At 40.9% G+C, this 21,087-nt stretch overlaps 1 protein-coding gene across 2 annotated transcripts; it reads right to left on the bottom strand.

The window, feature by feature from the left end:
* Positions 1 to 8,914: 8,914 nt before the first annotated feature.
* On the bottom strand, positions 8,915 to 19,997 carry slc52a3-2b (solute carrier family 52 member 3-2b). Of its 2 annotated transcripts, none has more exons than XM_075464944.1 (4): positions 19,858 to 19,997; positions 13,397 to 14,474; positions 13,162 to 13,285; positions 8,915 to 11,351 (listed from the first exon to the last, which is right to left on the bottom strand). In XM_075464944.1, the coding sequence occupies exons 2-4, from the start codon at positions 14,425 to 14,427 to the stop codon at positions 11,139 to 11,141; spliced, it is 1,368 nt and encodes a 455-aa protein (XP_075321059.1). In that variant the 5' UTR covers positions 14,428 to 14,474; positions 19,858 to 19,997; the 3' UTR covers positions 8,915 to 11,138. The 2 variants fall into 2 exon arrangements, with proteins under 2 accessions (XP_075321059.1, XP_075321058.1); XM_075464943.1 differs by lacking the exon at positions 19,858 to 19,997 and adding an exon at positions 18,321 to 18,708.
* Between the last annotated feature and the right edge of the window lie 1,090 nt (positions 19,998 to 21,087).

Raw genomic sequence — 21,087 nt, 5'->3', positions numbered from 1 at the left:
GCAGCTTTGATGGTACAGTAATGTACTGATTTTTCATTCATATCAGACAAACAACAGGGAGAAGATGAGATGCCCAGGGTCTTCAACATCGGAACGGAGAATGCGAACCTTGGGCAAACTGACATCTGTGACTGGTAGGGCCTGAGTCGCCTCTTGGGGTTCTGTTTGGGGCTCCCCTACAGCACACAATGTAAAGGGAAAATAGGTTTGGCATGAATTTGAGAAAAGCTTTTTAACAGCTCAGAATTTTTAATATTAACTATAACTTCAACTAATCTTCAATTGAAGTTAACAGTGTTGAATGATTGACACAGTTAACACAGCATTTTTCCTAATCTAGTGTCATGGCCGGGAGGACGCTGTGGTAGGACAACGCTGGACAGCACCCGGGGTTCGAACTCGCTTTGGCGAGTGGATGCATACTTTCAAACATGAATGTACACAGTATAGGCCAAAAGTTGCACGGTTGCATGATAAAGAATTCTCCCCTTTTGCTTCTCTGCTATATGGCGGGGCTGGTCATTATCCCTCTTATCACTAACTGTCTGATGATGACTGCTGTGACTGATGATGACTTATGTCAGGGATTACCTCTTTGGCACACAAGTCAACAAACACAGAATTATTATGTGATGCTTTCACAAACTTCAGACAAGGATGGGACCTCTGCAGCCTTGCTTTTAATCAGGAAGCTGAATATGATGAATTTTTAGTGTTTTGTTCTTCCTGAACAATTTTTTGAAAATATCATATAGCCGGGATAGCCTGAAAACCTCACGTTTTTTAATAGTCTTTCTTCCACTACTGTCAAAAAGAAATGTTTGTAGCCTGGTGTGTCCCGAGGTGCATTTTTGAAAAGAAAATGTGTGTAGCTTCTAAAGCAGCTCCGATGGTACATCGCCGCTGAGGCTACAAGATCTCTCCCTCAAATTTCAATTAGAAGCCTCTCATCCCTCCGACTCTCTGCTGCAATAAGCAGCTTTATTTGCTGTTAACGATTCACATTTGGACGGTTTTTCTTGTTCTTTTCCTATTGCACCCAGTAATGCACTGTTTTTTTTCTTGCATATCAGGGAACCAACAGGGAGAAAATGAGATGCCCTCCTTGGCAGTATTGTACAGTACAGTACTGTACATTGTAGATTTTCGCGTAGGGCGTTCAAACTGCATGAACATGAATAGAACCTCAATTTTAGCAGTTGTCCAACAGCGATGTCCGCTGTCTATCCACCTTACGTCAACACGGCACAGGTGGATTGGCAGATGACATCGCTGTTGGACAACTGCTAGAATTGATATTTTTTGTTAAGCTCATAATTCAAATGTGTTTATGCACAGTTCTGATGCCCTCCGTGTGAATCTACAATGTACTGTAAATAGCCACAAAAATAAAGACAATGCATTGAATGAGAAGGTGTGTCCAAAGTTTTGGCCCATACTGTATTTGCAGAATTAACACATGTTAATATTTTTTAAAGCGACATCACACCAATTTTGGAATTATGTTGGGGGAATAGGAAAGAGGTAAAGCACAAGTTTTTAATTCCAGAGGTGGTGGAAAATGGGCACACTTAGTTCATGTCTATGGGAGCAAATTGGGGACCAGCAACAAGTCCCCCTTTGTGTAACTAACACCTAATCTGTTTTTCATTGTCGTTTGAGGAATAATGGGGTCTCACATGTGCTGGGAGTGCTTATGATGTAGGCATTCTGTGTTATTTTTCTTATAAGACATTGGTTTCGAGATAATGTTTCTTTATAATAATGTTCATTTATTGTATCTTGGAAATTATCTGAATAAAAATCAATAACATTCAGCACTGTCCGTGCCTTGCTTTTTTCAGGGGTCACTTCTATTAAGTTATGTGGCACCAGCCTGTCCTGGGTGTTTGGTCTTTAATATTTCACACATCACTGAAGGTTGCTGAGAAGAGGTTCAAGCAGGTATTTTGTGATTGCCAGTAATCAGTGTGGAAGCCCTGAACTTGAATGACCTACACCATTATTCACTTTGTAATGTCAATGTCTTGAGTTACTTGCTCAAATCCTATTGGGTACACAGACCTCATCTAATACAGGCGAAAAGGAAATCATACACTGGTTACAAACCTTCACTGTCCTTGGTTGCCTTCTCTTTCTTCTTCCGTACTCTGTTAATGTGTGCCTCATTAGTGAAGAGCATGTAGCATTTGCGGTGGTATCCTATAGGCATAGGCCTATTAGCTGGCAATTCCTGGTCTTCTTCCAGATTTAATTCCTCTAGGGCATTTCTAGCCACTTCCCTCTCTCTGCAGGGTTGCAACTTCAGCCATGAGTGGGCACACTGCAGGAACTTTGACCAACTTGCTTTGGAAAATGGTATGACAGGTGTTTTTTCCCCAGACACTAAATGCATACAACACTTCATTTTTCCACATTTTGCTACTGCTAGCATGCCCACTTGTACCTACCTACATTTAATGAAATCATGTTGTTACTTTGTTTATGGGATAGGACCACCCACCATGTCAGACCAGGCATATAGTTCAGACCAGAACCTACTTAATGTATTGATAGAAAGACAAGCACACAAAATTCCCTTGACAAAATTGAATATATTTATTGTATTATCATGCTTTAAAAAAAAGAAAAAAGTTATTACGACTTTTTAACCATACAAAATTATCGGAAACACAAAGATGAGGCAACATCACTTCATCCAAGACTTTAAGTAGAGAAAAGACTGTTTTGACATTAATAACTAACATATTCCACATTATTGATAATATACCTTATCCAAAATTTGTCACTCCAGTTGCAATTTCCCCTGGAGAGAAGAGTATTGTCATTATACTCTTATAATCTCTCGGGTATTGCTGAGGTTCAGCGAGAATGAATCGTCTCGACAGCGACACCCAAGGTTTTTACGTGTTGTTGTCATGGAAACGCACGGTTGCCCTACATATTCGCCCGATCAAAAAAGAGAGACTTTACAACGATATTTTGGCCAAATGTGCGCGAAACAAGGGTGGAAACAAAGCAAATACAGTTTGACGGATTTTTATAATGCCATCCTTAAAAAATGGGTTTCACTCATGGATGGTAATTATGACATTCACAATTCAACGGTCCAGCCCACCACCTATAAACCGTTCTGGGATTTGTAAATCAGCAGGCTTTAAAATCTATTCTGTGACTGACTGGAAGCCAGAGTAAAGATTTTAAAACTGGTGTGATGTGTTCAGATCTCTTAGTCCGGGTTAAAACTCCAGCAGCAGCGTTCTGGATGAGCTGCAGATGTTTAATGCTCTTTTTGGGGGACTCAACGAAAAAAGACTTGAGCCTGAAAAGTTGTCCACAAGACAAAATGTGTAAAATATGAAGTATACTATTAATTTAAGATGGCTCTGTCAAAAGTCAGCCATGGTGCCTGAGAACTTTAAGCAATGAACCTGTATTAAATTGGGCCAAAGGTCATTTCTATCCGTGCCCTTGTTGTAGCATGTGCATGTGCATGTGCATGCCCTTGTTCCTGGATCAGGATATGGCGTGAGGAGGTACGGCCAGCATGCATAGCCTCTGTCCCCAAGCAGGACACCATTGAACTCTCCTGCAGAATAAGAGAAATGTTGGATGGATATACATGTGTTAAGACTTGGCAATTGGATGCAATATGTGCCTTATATGGCTATCTATAATAAAGTATGACGAGCACTTTAAATTCCTTAAGATGACCTCTACACCTGACCTCTCATTACATTACCAAAATTCTGCCTATGCTACACCTTACTTCAAAAGTACACTCCTTCGGGTAAGTAAAATTCTCGCACCTTGTGCAAACCTCTGTGCCAGTGAGGATGCTCGGAAGATCCTAGAATCATGAACTGATCCCGGCCATTTAGCCTCAATGTTGGAAATGAAATGACCTCCATCACAGATCATCTGTATGCTCGGAGGATAGGAGTCAATGATGAGGTTTCACAGGGCATAAATGTAACATTGCTCAGCGTTACTCAAATGGATTGATGTGGTATTTTTCAAAATGAGAAATCCAGTTCAGAGACTATGGACAATTATCCCCAAGTGTACCTGTACATTTAGCATATGGAAAATGTCCGGTGTACATAGTCAGCCTCCACGGGTCCAGCAGGGGCCTGGACAATGTGACAATGTTTAAATCCAGACTGAAAACAGTTCTATTTAGATGTGCATATGACACCTGAAAGTATTTTATCTGCACTCTTCACTCTTAAATTAATTAATTAATGATTTTTTTGTTTTTTGGAATGATTTTATTGCCTTCTTGTGGTTTTATGTAGCTGTAAAGCACATAGAATTGCCTCGTGTACGAATTGTGCTCTACAAATAAAATTGCCTTGCCTTGGATGCGTACATGGGCACAGTGTAGTGCACCGATAACATTAGGGAAGCCTGAGGGAGATGATGAACTTAATGCAAATACTTCAGCCAGTAGGTTGTTTTACATTATCGGCTACTGTAAATGTGGAGCAGCAGCCTGAAAGGACAGAGGTCATGTTTTTAATATGGTATGATGTTTTAATTCCTGCGTTTTATCTAATATCCTGTTTGTACAGTGTCCTTGACTGTTTTGAAAGGAGCTTTCAATAATTTGTATTATTAACATTATTACCTGTCCCCCATTTTTCTGAGTCTGGTCCTACGTGGGTGTAGATCGGATGTTTGTTAGGTATTGATTAGTTTTAATGAATACCATGTTCTCTCTCATTTAATTTCATGTTCAATGAGTTGCAGCTAAGCTAAGCTTCAACTTTAGCCTGCCCGGGACCAGGCTAGTTCAGCAGCATAAACTACCATGGTTACTCAGCGGGCGTTCAAATAAGCCACCTTTATGGAACGGAACTCTCGCTAAATTTAGCCAGAAGTAGCGAAATAAGCCAGGCTTTCCGCTAAGCCGGCTTCTAGGAACACCCCCCAGGACAACCGGTCCCACCAGGCCAAAATCACAACGAAAAAACTAACAAATAAAGACTAACCGAAAATACCGCATGGCAGGCTGGAGACGTCAGCTGCAGCCTACAGCGACTGGACGAGCGCGCACCACGTCAAGGCGCGTTCCCGTTGGTGCTGGAGCGAGCGGAAGCGAGTGGAAGGGTGGATCCCTAACATGTCGAAACCCAGCCTATTTATAGGCGGACCAACAGCGCCACAAATTAACGTGATCAAATTAATTACCAAAAATAATTACTAATGTGCCCAAAGCACATAACAGTCCCACATTTCACAAACACCCGACCTACACCCACCCAGGACCAGACTCAGAAAAATGGGGTACAGGTCCTTTCAGGCTGCTGCTCCACATTTACAGTAGCTGATAATGTAAAACAACCTACTGGCTGAAGTATTTGCATTAAGTTAATCTCCCTCAGGCTTCCCTAATGTTACCGGTGCACTACACTGCACCCATGTACGCATCCAGGCCCCTGCTGAAACCTTGGAGGCCGACTAGTAAACCGAAAATTTTTCCATATCCTAATTGTACAGGTACGTATTGGGGATAATTGTCCATAGACTCTGAACTGGATTTCTCATTTTGAAAAATACCACATCAACCCCTTTGAGTAATGCTGAGCAATGTTACATTAATGCCCTGTGAAACCTCATCATTGACTCCTATCCTCCGTGCATACAGATGATCCGTGATGAAAGTCACTTCATTTCCAACATTGATTGTACGATCTTCCTAGCATCCTCACTGGCACAGAGGTTTGGACAAAGGCGCGAGAATTTTATTTAGCCGAAGGAGTGTACTTTTGAAGTAAGGTGTCTAAAGCATTGGCATAATTTTTGTAATCTAATGAGAGGTCAGGTATAGAGGTAATTTTAAGGAATTTAAATTGCTCGTCATACTTTATCATAGATAGCCATATAAGGCACATATTGCATCAAATTGCCTAAAGTCTTAACACATGTATATCCATTCAATATTTCTCTTATTCTGCAGGAGAGTTCAATGGTGTCCTGCTTGGGGACAGAGGCTATGCATGCTGGCCGTACCTCCTCACGCCATATCCTGATCCAGGAACAAGGGCATGCACATGCACATGCACATGCACATGCACATGCTAAAACAAGGGCACGGATAGAAATGACCTTTGGCCAAATTAAATAAAGGTTCATTGCTTAAAGTTCTCAGGCACCATGGCTGACATCTGACAGAGCCATCTTAAATTAATAGTATACTTCATATTTTATACATATTGTCTTGTGTTTTTGTTTTATACATTTTATTGCTTTCACTCTTCTTTTATTGTTTTTATTTGTTTTTACTTATTCTTCTCTTTATTTATTACCTGCTGGAAAGCACTTTGGTACAACGTAAGGATTGTCTGTAAAGGGCTGTATAAATAAAGTACATTTACATTTACATTTGTGAACAACTTTTCAGTCTTTTTTTGCTTGATTCCCTGCAGGTTCCAGTTTCTCCTGACAGTGAGGGACCTGTACAGGGACACATATTTCCGTTGAACCTTATTGTCATGACCTTTGAGTTAGAACTTCTTTTCATAATTTAGCATTGACACAGTAGCAGTTTAAGTCAGAGCAAGTGTAAGAAGGCTAAATGGACAGAGATGATTTATAATTATCCAAACGTTAGGTCATGGCACCCCACTGTGAATATAAATGTATAAACAAATTTCTAACACTTTGCATGAAGCACACAATAATAAGTTTGAGTTCAAGTTGTGTTGAATTGTTTAATTATTCAGGTTTTTCAAGCTGTGGAGAAAAAAACAGAATTAAATACCATGACCATCTCCTTTATCTGAATTTATACTTACATCCCCCTCTAGTGTCCTAATATCTAGCGTGATCTTTTTTATTTTTCAGTTTCTTGTATTCCATATCTAGTTTGGTGCTCTCTTTAATGGACAAACACATTTCTTCAAAGGCTACTTACCACTCTGAAATATGTTCTTGTACTTTACCTTCACCTGCTGCCAGGTACGCTTTTGGCTGTTAAGATTGCTCCTGTTGAGATGTAACAGTGAAGAATTAGCCAGGCTATGTAAGCCTCGCTGGGATGCAGCTGAAATGTCTTAGTGGAACGACTTGAGGCTTAATTGGGAGATGGTGTTAGTTCAAGCGAGGCTTTCCTGATACAGCCTGGCTTTCTTTAGCTACGTTCGTGGAACACCCCTCTGCTATTCCCATTGTTGTTATAAATGGAGCAGTTTCCCTTTGCATATCTTGGTAAATCTCATTCACCTGCAGAACTGACATGCCTGGAAGGTCACAGGTCAGGTGACAGACTCCTTTGTACAAGTTGCTCCTGAAACATGCACATAACTGAAGTTAGATGGGTAATAATATACTGTTTATTATTTTCATAAATAAATGATTTCCATTTCATATTCTGCTTCAGTGCTGTGTAGCCCATTAGCAAAAACTGCCCATTCCTACACATTACCTGATCCCTTCAGTCAATCTTCTCTCCTTGGGCCTTGCTGACAACACCACCATCTCATTTGTTGGACCAGGTATAAAGCCCTGTTAAATAATGTTGTATAAGAAATTATTTACTTTGTGTAATGTTTTGTTAGGGCATACAGGTCATATGATCACATATTCTCATAAGGAAGGATACTGTATTGAAAGTAGATCTGACTTAAATGACATAACAAGGAAGAAGTCGGACAACAACATAATGTAACATAATAAGGTAATTGTGTTAGTGTTGGAAGCATTACCTGGGTTCTGACCCAGGTAATGCTTCCAACACTAACAATGGTTTGTGCCATTGCTGCTCAGACCCTGCAGGCTTTAATGGGATGTTTGGTATGGTAAGGCTGCAATATGATTGCAGAGAGCAAGCCCTGCCACACATGAGCATTGAGACGCTCACAGCTCAACAGGTTTTGTGTCTTTAAGAACAACCTGTAAAAGAAATGTATATCAATTGATAGTGCAGAGACTGTGTTTAGAGGTTCATGAAAATCTAGAGGCTGTGATATTACTGTGCTCCGTGTAAAAAGAGTTAGTCTGAGCCCTGACTTTCTGCTCTCATTCCCCTACACTCAAGCTGTGTGGTCTTTCACTCTTCCTCATGGACCTGAAGCAGCTTGCCTTATGTACACCTTAAATCCCTTGTCGCGGATGCTTGATGAAACTTTGGAATTTATTTGGATTAGGCGATGTATACGTTAATGTTAACTCGCGGGAGGTCCTGCAGGCAGCGCATATACACTGAAAAAAAACAACTCATAAGATTTACTTAAAAAACCCTTTGTAAGTATTTGCACTCAAATGATTTAAGTAATATTTAATGCTGCAATATCAAGTAACACTCAATTGCCATGAATTGTATCAAGTAAATTTTACTTACCATAAAACATAACAGTTTTGAAGATATTAAGTAACATTTACTTAATTACATCTAAGTTTTAAGTTATATTTATTTAAACAAATTAAGTAAACTATACTTGTTTTTCATAGGCAGGAACATCATTTTACTCAAAATTTTAAGTAAATTTTATACATCTGTAGTATTTGCTGTTATGTACATACAACTATTAAACATTTAAATTGTATGAGGAAACCTAAGTAAAACTTACTCTTCCCCCATAATTCATGTATTACGTTAATAAAATGTTAAATTTTACTTAAGAAGCTCTAGTTCTTACTGAATCTTAAAAATACAAGGTAGAAATGATGACAGTTACTCTAATAGAGTTTACTTCACCAAAAAGTCACTTTTTTCAGTGTAGAACGCCATCTCGATCTGGATAGGAAATGCCCGAGCTGGCTTATTCAAAACCTGGAAGTAATCGTGCATATAGAGAATTGGCCACCCCAATTGTAGGGAATTTAGAGAAAAACGAACAAACGGGGGAAAAAACCATAGTGGACAGCACCGGCCCACATTGGGTCAACGGCCCACTGGGACAATGCCCGGTATGTCAGATGGCCAGTCCACCCCTGCAGGCACCTAAAGGACCCAAAGAATCCACAGGCAGACGTCACATGAAACTCCACGAGGTCTTCTGTTTATGCCCCAAGGGGGGCTGTTCACGTAGCAATTAGGCATGAGTATTAGCAGTTCTTTTTAGCTTCTTGTTCCCTTAACATACTGTCTGGGAGCTGAAAACGAACACTCTTATTTATACCATTAAAGCAAAAATGACCCGACAGAAAGCCATTATGATGGCTTTAAATTAACTAAAAAGTTGGTATAATATTCAATTCAATTCATTTTTATTTATATAGCGCCAAATACAACAAATGTCATCTCAAGGCACTTAGATAGTAAGTCCAATTCAAGCCAATTGGAATTCAATTAATTAATAATAATCATAATTCATAAAATAATCCAATTCGTTCATATAGAGCCAATTCAAAAACAATTTCCTAGCTAAGAAAACCAACAGATTGCACTGAAAACTTTTTGTTTTTCGGTCCAATCTCCCGGCCTGAGCGTGCCTGAGGCGACTGTGGAGAGAAACGACTCCCTTTTAACAGGAAGAAACCTCTGGCAGAACCAGACTCAGGAAGGGTGGCCACCCGCCTCGACCAGCTGGGGTTTGAGAAGACAGAAAGGGGGGGGGGCACCGCGACGGCGGCACTGTAACACCATTCAAAGGATATCTGTTGGAACAGGGAAACACGAGTTAATGACCACAATAATGTCACATATACATAAAGAGAGTAAAGTGAGGAAAGGTGTGTCAGATGAGGCCCCCAGCAGTCTAGGCCTATAGCAGCTTAACTATGGGATGTTTCAGGATTACCTGAGCCATCCCTAACTATAAGCTTTATCAAAAAGGAAAGTTTTAACCCTGGTTTTAAAAGTGGAAAGGGTGTCTGCTTATAAAATTCTTATTCAGAATAGAACACAAAAGACTTCAAATGTTGAAAAGTTAGACATCTTACTATTTCATAAAAAAAAAAAATTAAAAAAAAAGAGCTCATCTTTAATTTGATGGCAGTAACATGTCTTCAAAAAGTTGGGACAGGTGCAGCAAAAAGATGGAAAGGTCAGTGGCGCAAATTCCTCTTCTTGTTCTTCTTTGCTCTGTCATGCAAAGAAGGCGCCATGTCTGAAGATGATCCATGTTCTCTGAACCAAAGAAGACGCTGGAATGTTGAACGGCTAGAATTCTGTATTAGACTAGAATCTGACAATATTCCTCTTCTAAAAGGTCCAGCAAGTAGTCTCCTCAGTTCCCAAACTGTTGTTTAAAGAAGTAGAGATGCTACACTGTGGGAAAAAGCCCGTCCCAACTCTTCAAAACTGCATTGCTCTCATTGAGTTAAAGATCAACTTATATATTTCCTGAAATAGTAAAACGTGTAACTTTAAAACTTTAAGTTTTCCATGCTTTATCGTGAATAAAATATCCGATTATGCAATTTGCAAATCATTGCTTTCTGTTTTTATTTACATTTAACGCACTGTCCCAACTTCTTTGGAATCGGGGTCGTATTTGTGTCCCCTCCCGGCAACCATTACCACTGTCTTTAGCCCCACATGCAGTGCTCTCTCTGCTAAAAGTTCTGATGCCCTCTGCACCAGCTTTAGGGATGGGGACACATTATACCATGTGTGAGTGTAGATGACTGACAACATTGTATGCGTATTCTTAGTTCTGAATAAACCTTGCTTTATTTGGTATTGTTGAACAATTTCTCCAATCCAGTAACATAAACACAGCAGGTTTTTGAGTTAAACAACTATGTACAGCAAAAAAGCACGAATCTTTCATCATCTTCAATTAAGGCACATTTCAAAGTCAAAAGTACCATGTTCTTACAGACGCAACATCAATTAGGTTTTCATGTCATATTAAAAGTTCAAGTAAAATGACCTCTGAATTGATAAGGATATGTATAACATTGACAAAATCCATTCATATTTGGTCATTTGTGGTCTGAGGCCCCGACCATGTGGATACAGTTTCAGGTTTTTGTAGAACTCACTCCATTTGTCAATAAATATACATAAATTATCTGACAAAAATGGAGTGATGCAGTAGGAAAATGATCACCTGTGACCTCTCAGCTCTCTTAAAACATGTCGGAATATGTCAAACTCATGACTGCATTGAGTTCAGTGCAACTAAAATAAGTGCAATTCATACTAGCGCTTGTACAGCAGTGTTCAACATAAATATTCTTAGTGTCTATGAGAAGCACTTGGTATTACAAGCATCGCCTGACTTGAAAAGTCCATAGACACTGACGAGCGGGAACATGGATAAAGCACCCAACATGGAGCCCAGCTGCACTACAGCTCCACACCACACGAGAGCGCTGTGTCCCTCATCTCTCAGGATCACTCCAATGATGACCTTCACATAGGACAATGACAGGACAAACAGGATCCAGGCCAGCACCTGCAGAGGGGAGGTCAATATTGAGCATGAAATTCCATCTGCTCTCTGTAATACAGAAATGTGATTGCAAACTTTGACTGACTCAGGATCAGCAGAATCAGTTCAATAATTAGTTCCTCCTTTGTAGACGGTGTTGACCTTTAAGAACTTCTGTGTTACCTTTACCTGATTGGTAGTTTTTTTATTTTTTTTTTTAGTGCAGAGTTTTACCTTTAAGCTCTGTGTTCTATTTTAAATAAAGGTGTAAAATTATCGTTATTATTGCAGGGTTGTTAGCACCATTTTTGAAAAGGTGAACAAAGTCATGATTTTTAAGCTTAACACCCACTAACACCCACCTCGTTTTGAGACACTATCAAAGGTTTTCTCACAGTCAATAGAATGGTTTTATGGCTTAAATAAATCATTCAAATTAGTTCATTTATTTTCCTCCCTAACAACTCAAATTTGGGGCTTTTGAAACAACTACCTAATAATTTGTTTTGAAAACAGATCATTACAAATACATATATATATATATATATATATATATATATATATATATATATATATATATATTATCAAGTGTGCCTATGGCTGCCTGCAGCTGACTTCTTGTCAGTCAGACAAAAGAGCCAGTTTTCCATTAACTAGTGATGCAAATCCGATGCGAACTTTTGAAAAGCTGCAAAAGCTGAAAACATAAATGTGAATCAGACACATTCACATTTGTTGAAGAAAATAAATCAGGCTGTGACGTGTTGACACATTGAGACACATGAGAACATTTTTAGTGGTTGGAATTCAGCAGAACAAGTAGTTGTCCATGATTGTATCAAAGAGAGAAAAAAAACTGTGGTGGACATGAACAAGAGGAAAATTCTTCAAGTATTACTTTAATCTCTGGGAATAGCTAGGATGTTAAATCATTCTTGGGAAGATGCTGGTTAATCCCGTGAGTTTATTGCTTCCTAAACTCAGAGATCACCGGTCAGTCATGTTGTTTTAATCTTTACCAGGTAAAACAGTTGTTTATATTTCCCCATATGTGCATAGAGTCTTAAAAAAAGGCAAAAGCTACAACCTCTGAATGAAACTCACGAACGACAATGGAAACCCGGCCACGGTTTTCATGAGTATGAAGCAGTCACACACTTGCACACTCTCAGTAAGTGCTCTGTGAGATTAGCTGCTCCATTTGTGCTCATTAGTTCATTCTGCAGTCTACAGGTGATATTACTGGTGAGACGGCTGGAAAATCACATGAAAAGTCCGGAGCAAATGCTACAGACATTTTGCTCTCTCGCGTGCCAACCCTCTGAAACATCTATGGGAAATTTCAGAACTCAGTTCATGTGTGAAAACGGCTTAGCTGCCCTGTTCTGAATTACTGTGAAAGAATGACAGGCGAACGTCTTTCTTTTCATTTTAAATCATCTTGGACAAAAACGTGAAAATTCGAAAACAGTCATCCCAAAATTCTGATTTCGTCAAGGTGGGAAAAAAAATCTTTGGACATTTGATCCAAATTACGTTTCTTTCAAACGTTTGTGTCTGATTTTAATCAGACATCACTTTAATAGCAGTTCCTTAACAGCTCACTGCCTTAATCAAATCAGACAAGACTGAGTTGAAATGATAACAAAACATGCCAATGATATTACATGCTCCAATTCATAAGCCAAAACCTAAGTGAGTTTGACATCTGGGTGGTACCCTTATTGTTCTGTAAGGTGTAGCACTATTCATAAGACAGAACGGGACATGCGGAACTTTCACCTTTGTATTAATGCACGTATAAGAGACTGTGTGAAGAAGAAAGAAGTCTTACTATGACCACAGTTCCAGAGGTACTGTGGACCAGCAAAGGGCAAGGGCTCAGAGCAGCCATGGCCATGATGTAGGATCCAAATCCAGTCCCCAACATGGTCAAAAAACCCATGAAGATGAGAGACCTGAAACCAAATTGCATGAAGTCAGACCTAAACATTTCTGTCTGACTGTAGTATGAGACACTGATATCTTTTTTCAATACACCAGACATTTGTTAAGATGATGTTTCTCACCTTACTGGAATGAACATGGCGATGAAGCAGGCCACTGGGTTAGCTACAGCAGCCATGGTGGCAGCCAGATGGTAGGCCTTGTTCCCATAAGGCAGACAGGAGTAGGACTGAACCGAGGGCAGCACTGCATTGGTCAGAGCATTGATCCAAGCCAGCACAACGAAGATGAACATCACCTCCAAGTTGCTGTACGTCCCCCTCCCAAAAGAGCTCTTGGGTTCTCTCCTGACTGCATCCAGAGGACTGATCATTGGCTTCTGCTCCGGTGTCTGGGTGTGCAGAGACAAACCTTGTTCCCTTTTCTCACGCTCCAGGTCAGCACTGAAGTACCGGTCGCTCTTTCTCTCCAGAGCCACAGCTGGGTGGTGGTTGAGAAGGATGAAGGCCACCAGGCACACAACCATCATGGCACTGAGGAACATGAAGAAGACCTCGACGGAGAATCTGGCCGGCAGGTAGACCGGTTTTAGCTCATCGCTGCCAACCACGCGGGAATTATTAGCTGATGAGTTTGTTGCCACAGTGGCATTTTGACAGTGGACTACACCGACACCCTGAATCAAAGCCACGAGTGCAGGCACCAGACCGCTGAGGCCTTCACCTGCAAAGTACGTAGTGAGATATTGCGGACGCAGGCGCATCATGAAAGGCAGGAAGGTGACAGATGATGTGCAGTCCACCACAGACAGCAGGAAGCTTAAAATCAGCAGCGGCACACTGTGCAAAGAGCCAGCTATAGTCACCGTGTGCTTCCAGAAGAAAGCCAGCAGGAATGTAGCGACAATTCCCAATCCTACGATGCAGTAGATTACCGGCCGCTCGTCCAGAGCCCCTGGACGAAAGCGGTGCATGAGGGTGATGAAGAGAGGACCTATGTTGGCCATTTGGATGAGCACTGTGAGATACGAGGGCAGGTACCAGCCCTCTGTGATCTCATGTACGACCAGGGGCAGTTCCACCCACATCCCATTGATGGCCACCCAGGAGCCCATGCCAAAAAGGCACGCCAGCACGTGAGTCAGCAGTGACATGATGGAGGTAGGAATGGAATAAAGCAGGAAGAGGAAATATGCACAATCTGAAACAGATTGAAAACAAAAGCCGGTTTGATGAGTGAAATTCGAAGGATCACAGCCTAGAAATATAAAGGATTTTCAGCTTTTTGTTGTTGTTGTTCATTAGGAATACGAGCCTTTCGTTTTTATCCAACTCCTACCCTACAAAGTTACATCTGTATTAATTTCGTTTGAATTACAAACCTGTAGATTGTAGTATTCATCCGCTTTGTGGTCAAATCCTAGGTCAAGCAAACTTTCAAACCAGTCGGCATTTAACAATTTGCCCTCATCCCAGACGGCCATGCGCTTTCAGGCTCTTGAAGGACAGCACATAGGTCCATTGTAGGTACCAGATCGGCTCGGGTTTCGTCATCGTCTGATTACGTCACACAATATGGCTGTCCGCTTGAATGGGAGTACATTGTGATTGGCTGTTGTAGCCATAGTAACCGTAACTAGGCACTGTGCGTGGGAGAGTTTTTTCTCCGTCTTTCGGTGATCGGCAGCAGCTATGGAGCGCTTTTACGAAGAAATTAAATATTTCCTACAAAATAGTGTGTACCACACCTTGACCACCACTAGCCCCAAACCTTTAAAATCTAGTTTGTTTTGTTTAGTCATTTTGGCCACTTTGGTTCACTCTGAAGAGAAGCTTCATTTTCAGTTTTGTGTATTGTTTGTGTGCTGAGCAGCAATAACCTCTTTGACTATATGCATGTGGACTCCTGCATATAAATGTACATAAAACTGGTAAAAAATTTTCCGTTGGATATGTGTGTATAGACATACACTATATATATATATATATATATATATATATTTACATACAGTCTAGGTAAATAAGACACACACTGAAAAATTAGCTTAAAGAAATGGCATCTATCCATCTATCTATCTGTCTGTCGTGAACGTCGAACGCAACGAAGTTTGTCTGAGCCAATCTCAACTTTTTTTAAAAATTTTTTTATCAAAGACTTTTAACAAAATGTACAGAAACATGTGGCATTTATCAGGCATGAAAATCCCTCACCTTTCGGCGAAATTTGCCGTTTTGGTCCCAAAATAGGTGACTTGTGTGAATCGTGTAGATCCGAAGAGTTTTTTTTTTTTTTTTTTTTTGGGGGGGGGGGGGGGGGGGGGTACATCCACTGACGCATACAAATGGTTACAGCCAATCGAGATTAATAGCTATTAATAACTAGCGCTTCTTTTCTATTGGTGTTCTGATCAGCTGGTACAACCCACTCCTGGTTGCCAGTCCTCGCTTACGAATATTCCACTGATTCAGACAGCAAAATCACATTTTTATTGATTGACATGGCAACCTCATTTCCCGCTGGATCTAAACTGACTGATGGAAGGTAAGTCGCCTAATGTGGCAAACGTGTACATAAATGTTATTCTAACATGCGTGCTGAAAATCAAGTTTAGGGCATAACACGTTATCTAGCTCATGACGGCTGCAGATGTTAAATACTACTTGTTACCTGCTAGCCTGCTTTTGCGAGACGAGTGATATGGAAACTAAGCTCAGTGGTGTTGAATGGAGAAATTCCTTGTTCACGCTGGATGGTTTTAAAAAACAGCAGACTTGATTTGGGCGTTTTTTGATAGTTAGAAAGCCGAGATTGTTTTTTTTTTTCAACTGAGGAGCTCTCTTGACATGGGTTAAGAACTTTCACTGTTCGCTACAACTTGTCTTGAACACCGTGAGAGCTAGCTAAAGCTCCGGTAGAAATGATTAGCTCCTGTTCGCTCGATATTGTTAATACAGTTAGTGTCGAGCTTGTTTTTAACGCTACGTAACAGAAACACTGGTCGCCAGTAATGTTATTTATTGATTCATTGAAATGTAATGGTTTCAAGCCGCCTAAAAATAGCGAACAATTAAACACCAGGGTGAAATGATATCTGGTAGTCCAGTGGTTAGTTCTACCCAAATGTGAGAAACAGTGATTGGCCATTCTATTTGCTCTCAAAAGTGCTAGTGTTATGACACCACACCACTAATCTAAATTAAGAGTGACATTTACTTACGACCAATTACTGTTCTGACATCTGAGTAACCATGTTACAGAAACCAGCTCTTCTTTTAACACTGGCCCAATTGTGGTAAATTTAAGCTTAGTGTGGCTGGTAGAAAAGAAAACGTACTAGCCATTTTGTTTTTGGCTAGTAACATTAATATCTTCTTGTCATTTTGGGTGGTGGTGAAAAAAGTTAATTTCGAGCCCTGTTTACAGTTAATACTGATGTTCAATTTGAACTAACACAAAATATTCTTGCAGGATGAGTGTATTAACAGAGGAGGATGCTGCAGCTGTGAAGCAGATAGACTCAGGGATCAAGTGCAGCTGGAGATGGGCTTAGGTCAAACTTGAGGGAAAGGTTTGCGTGAAGGCGCAGGAGGTGTCCTTCAACATAGGGGATGTTTTCCAGAAAATGTGTGTGTGTGTTTGGCGCCTGCAGATCAGTGAAACAGTGTTGGTGAACAAAGCTCGTCATACCCCGCCCCCTGGGCCGCGCGTGCGCTCTTCTCACCTTTTTAACCCCTGACCCATTTTCATGCCTGATTTATACACAAAGGTAAATCGGATTGTACATCTTCAAGGCACACATAAGGTTATAAGATGAAAGAAAAAACGAGCCAAACACAACTGTCCGACGTACAGCCAATCGCAATGTACTCCCATTCAAGCGTACAGCCATATTGTGTGACGTGTTCAGCAGACGACGGACCCCGAGCTGATCTGGAAGCCGAGACGATCTGGTACCTACACCGTCCGTTATGGTTGAATGCCCAAAATCCCTCACTCTGCATGTGGTGAGGACGACTCTGACAGACACCTACGTGCGACCCTGAACCAGACCTCGCAGGCATGTGATGACACTTCAATAGCAATGACAACACCAAGTAGCAAAAAGTAGTTCTTATGAGTTAAGTAAGCATTGTGTGATTATTTATACCTCTGAAATCCAGGGTGTTATTTGTTGTTACCTAATCCAGGACCCCTTATTTTAATTGAATGGATTTGAAGGTATCTCATCTCTCGCATGAGTGTCAAGAGCCAGTTTAATCTATTTACCTATCGCCTATATCTTAAGGCCCTGTTTCAAAGACAATCAAACGCAAGTTTACTCAACCAAATTTTTCATTCAGAAAGATATTTGGTAGCTACTGTACAGTTTTTGTAAGTGTGAAGCACATTCGCATGTGACTGACCTTCCTGGGTTATGCCTCTCCCTGCCACCACCTCCATCCTTCTTACATGGCTGGCAGTGGATGCCTAACCTTTCACACACTGACACAGTGCTCCCATAAAAAGCCCCATGTGTCGTGACATAAACAGACGCACGAAAGGGCAACCATTATTTAGCTGTGTAATAAAGCTACATCTGAATGGGATGTGAAGGATTAGCTCCGGTTCAAAGCAGAAGGTTGTTTACTGTAACAAACTCGTCCGTGTGAGTGTTTTTATTGTGGTGCTGAAGGCAGTACGTGTCCTCCGGGGTCTCTCAATGGGACACCGACGTCAAAGGAACCTCTCAATGGTAGACAAAGAAAAGCACCGCTTGAGAGGAAAAAGGTTCAAACATTTTGAATCAGTCACGTGAATCAGTAATACAAGGAAGAAATACTGACTGTGATGTAATGTTGTACGCTCCAACTTCCTGAACCTCTGTATCAATCTAAAATCCAAACTCTGCATCTTGGTACCTTTTCATCCCCTCGCGTCGTAAAAAGGAGCAGATGGACCGACTACGTGAGGCTTTGGGGTCTAATTTAAGCTGGCAATCCAATAACCTTTACCTTCTTCTTACACCAGTCAAATGCTGTTTTCAGGCAGCAGGATTCTTTCTCTTACCTCGCTCAGAACACAAGAGCCGTCTTTCTTCTGACCTCTCTTCTCAAAAACCTTCACTCCATCGAGATCACGGTTCCTTCAGTTACATCTGTCGCAAAAATGTGTGTGAGTGCACCCCCCTCCCTCTCTACTTCTCCCCCACACACATACACATGCTCATTCACTCACAGGCTCACATTCTACTTCCGTGTCTGTGCCGCACTTGACAGGGGAGGAACTGCACAGGCGCACATGCCCTCTACCACCATGACACTTGCATCATCTTACTGTTAGAGGGCGGTTTCAAAACCAGGCACCATGTGCTTTCCCTCTGTTTTAGGGAGCTCAGCGGTAGGAGGAGGGGGAGTGAAGAGGGAGGCCTCAGTCCGAGTGACTCCTCCCCCTCACTTTTCCATCCCCCAACCAGCACACCAACCTCCTGGCCTGCCCTTCTTTAAACACGCAGGCAGCAGAGAGGGTGAGAAGAGTCAAGAAGCTTTTGGCTTCACACTCTAGCTATAGTGTGCTTCTACTCCTCTGTGTGGGCTGAACTTCATTTTTCATAGCAACTTTGAGTCAGCAATTCATTTGAAACAAACGACTTGCTGTGAGTCACTCATGACATGTTTCACAATCAAAGGCACAATCACCTGAGAAGACTTGTTTGTCTAGTTCACGTTTGCCGGTGCAAACATGATGTTACAAGTTTAGTCTTAGATTTCCTGTAATTCATCTTAGATAGAAACATTCCTTCTTGGAATTCCTTCTTCTTCTTCTTCTTCTTCTTCTGAATGGTTCTGTTTATTTTTTAGTGTTTCTTTTTTTTGCATTATCAGTCACAGAACGTAGTTATGAACGTCTAACGTAGCCATGAAGTTTGACATTCAGGCAAACACAATAAGTTCATCGTCATTATGTTTAAGCAAATCATTCTGGCGCTTTCTGAATGCCCTTTTGTAAGCTCACACAGTCGGCGAAAGCACTACCTTGTTTCAAGGTTGTGAGCCACAAATACCAGTGTGAGGTTTGGAACTTCTAGGACAAGGTTCAGAACATGGGAGCGATGATATTATATCAGACGTTTACAAAGTGCTGCATATTTGCGGGCTTTTTTTAGTGATTCTCCTCCCGTTGATCAACTGTATATCTTAACAGTCTGTGACGCTGACAGAACTCATGTTGTCGCCGTCTCAACGTGAAATGAAGCACTTTCGAACAACTGAAAATCTGATTGTTTTGCTTTTGTAATAAAATACATTTTAGAATATCAAATTGGATTATTTGATTTGAAGATGTTTCAACAATATGCCACACAGTGCAGGCTTGATCGATAAACAATTGGTTAGAGGAGAGCAACTGTTTGAGTCCAGTTAAAATCTTCAAGAAAGTCGTGTGGATCGACTAAAGCTTTGTTTTGGTGTTAGAAATCAATTCATTTGGTGTCTTCTGAAGATTCTTAAATTAATACTCAAATAGTCAAAACTTAACAGTAAACCATCAGTTCAGTCAAACCAATTATATCCATTCATCATTCTAACTTACACAAGAGTCCACTTACCTGAATGTGGGAATGGAGGCAGACAGTCAGTTTCAGTGAGAGGTTGCACAAGTGCAACGGTGCTGAGATGCGTTACGGGGGAGTGGCCTTCTGATGTTGCTGTCTGGAGAGTCTGCACAGAGAGTTGTGGGCTTTGAACCGTAGTGGTCTGAAGCTCTGAATCCCTGTCATGTGACTGCTGAGGGCTGAGCCAGGGGTCCAGGGTATGTGCTAAAGTCCTCAGCAGGGAAAGTAGGTGGATGAAGGGAATGGAAAGGTCAAGTGGGGGGAAATAAAGGAGAGGAAAACGATGGAAAAAAGAGGGGTGAGGTGGGTAAGGGGCTGAAATGAATAAAAATCCTCATATATGGAGGTGAATTTACTCAACATTTGGTGAGAGTGTGAGTGGGAAGCTTAGCCAAGCAGAAGTTGACTTTGGACAGCTTTCAGTGCTCTGAGGGGGTGTTTGCTCGGGGTCAGGCTGGCTTTTGTTCAGCAAAATTCCAGCTCAAATGAATGACCCCTGCGGAGCACTAACTTCAGTAGATGGCATTTCATTGGTACCCTTGCACCCACCTCTGAACTCACTTGTACTACATGTTCCCTTGCAAATTGATAACTAAATGCTTTGTTCGCTTTTGTAGCAAAAAACAAATGACTTTTGTCAGAAGAAATGAAAATGATTTCCAGGATGTCGATGAAGGCAACTACTACTTACATTTACATAGTGTTTGGTACACAGCTAATTTTGGTATCTCTCTTCACGTTTAATAAAAGTCATTCACTCAAACAAAAAGGGAGCAAAATGTTTAAGTAGGAAAAAGTAAACATAATGTATATACAGATCCTTTTGATAAACTAAGGTAGCAATTTTCCCAGAAAGGTGTGCATTCTGTTGTCACAATTATGGTAAACTATTTGTTCCATCTCTGTGTTATTTTAACAAAAAAACTGATGAATTCAAGCACAACATCCCTGTTTTGGAGCAATCCCTTCTGCTGATACATTTTCACAGCTAAGAGCTTGAAATAATTATGCACTTTAACAAAAAGTCATTGTTCTACATATTATTTTAGCTGAATCCTACTTAACCCATTTAGGCCGGGAAAGCATTGCCGCCTTTCTACCTTTAAAGCCGGGGGCGCTGTTGCGTTATTCTACCTTTAAGGCCGAGAAAGCGTACACGTCTTTTTTCCTGTAAGGGTTGTTTTGCACCAATTTTCTTCAGATACTTTTATTTTCTTACATTTC

Source organism: Odontesthes bonariensis, chromosome 5 (genome assembly GCF_027942865.1).
Source record: "Odontesthes bonariensis isolate fOdoBon6 chromosome 5, fOdoBon6.hap1, whole genome shotgun sequence".
In the NCBI taxonomy this organism is placed as follows: domain Eukaryota; kingdom Metazoa; phylum Chordata; class Actinopteri; order Atheriniformes; family Atherinopsidae; genus Odontesthes; species Odontesthes bonariensis.
This window is presented reverse-complemented; position numbering and strand designations above follow the sequence as displayed.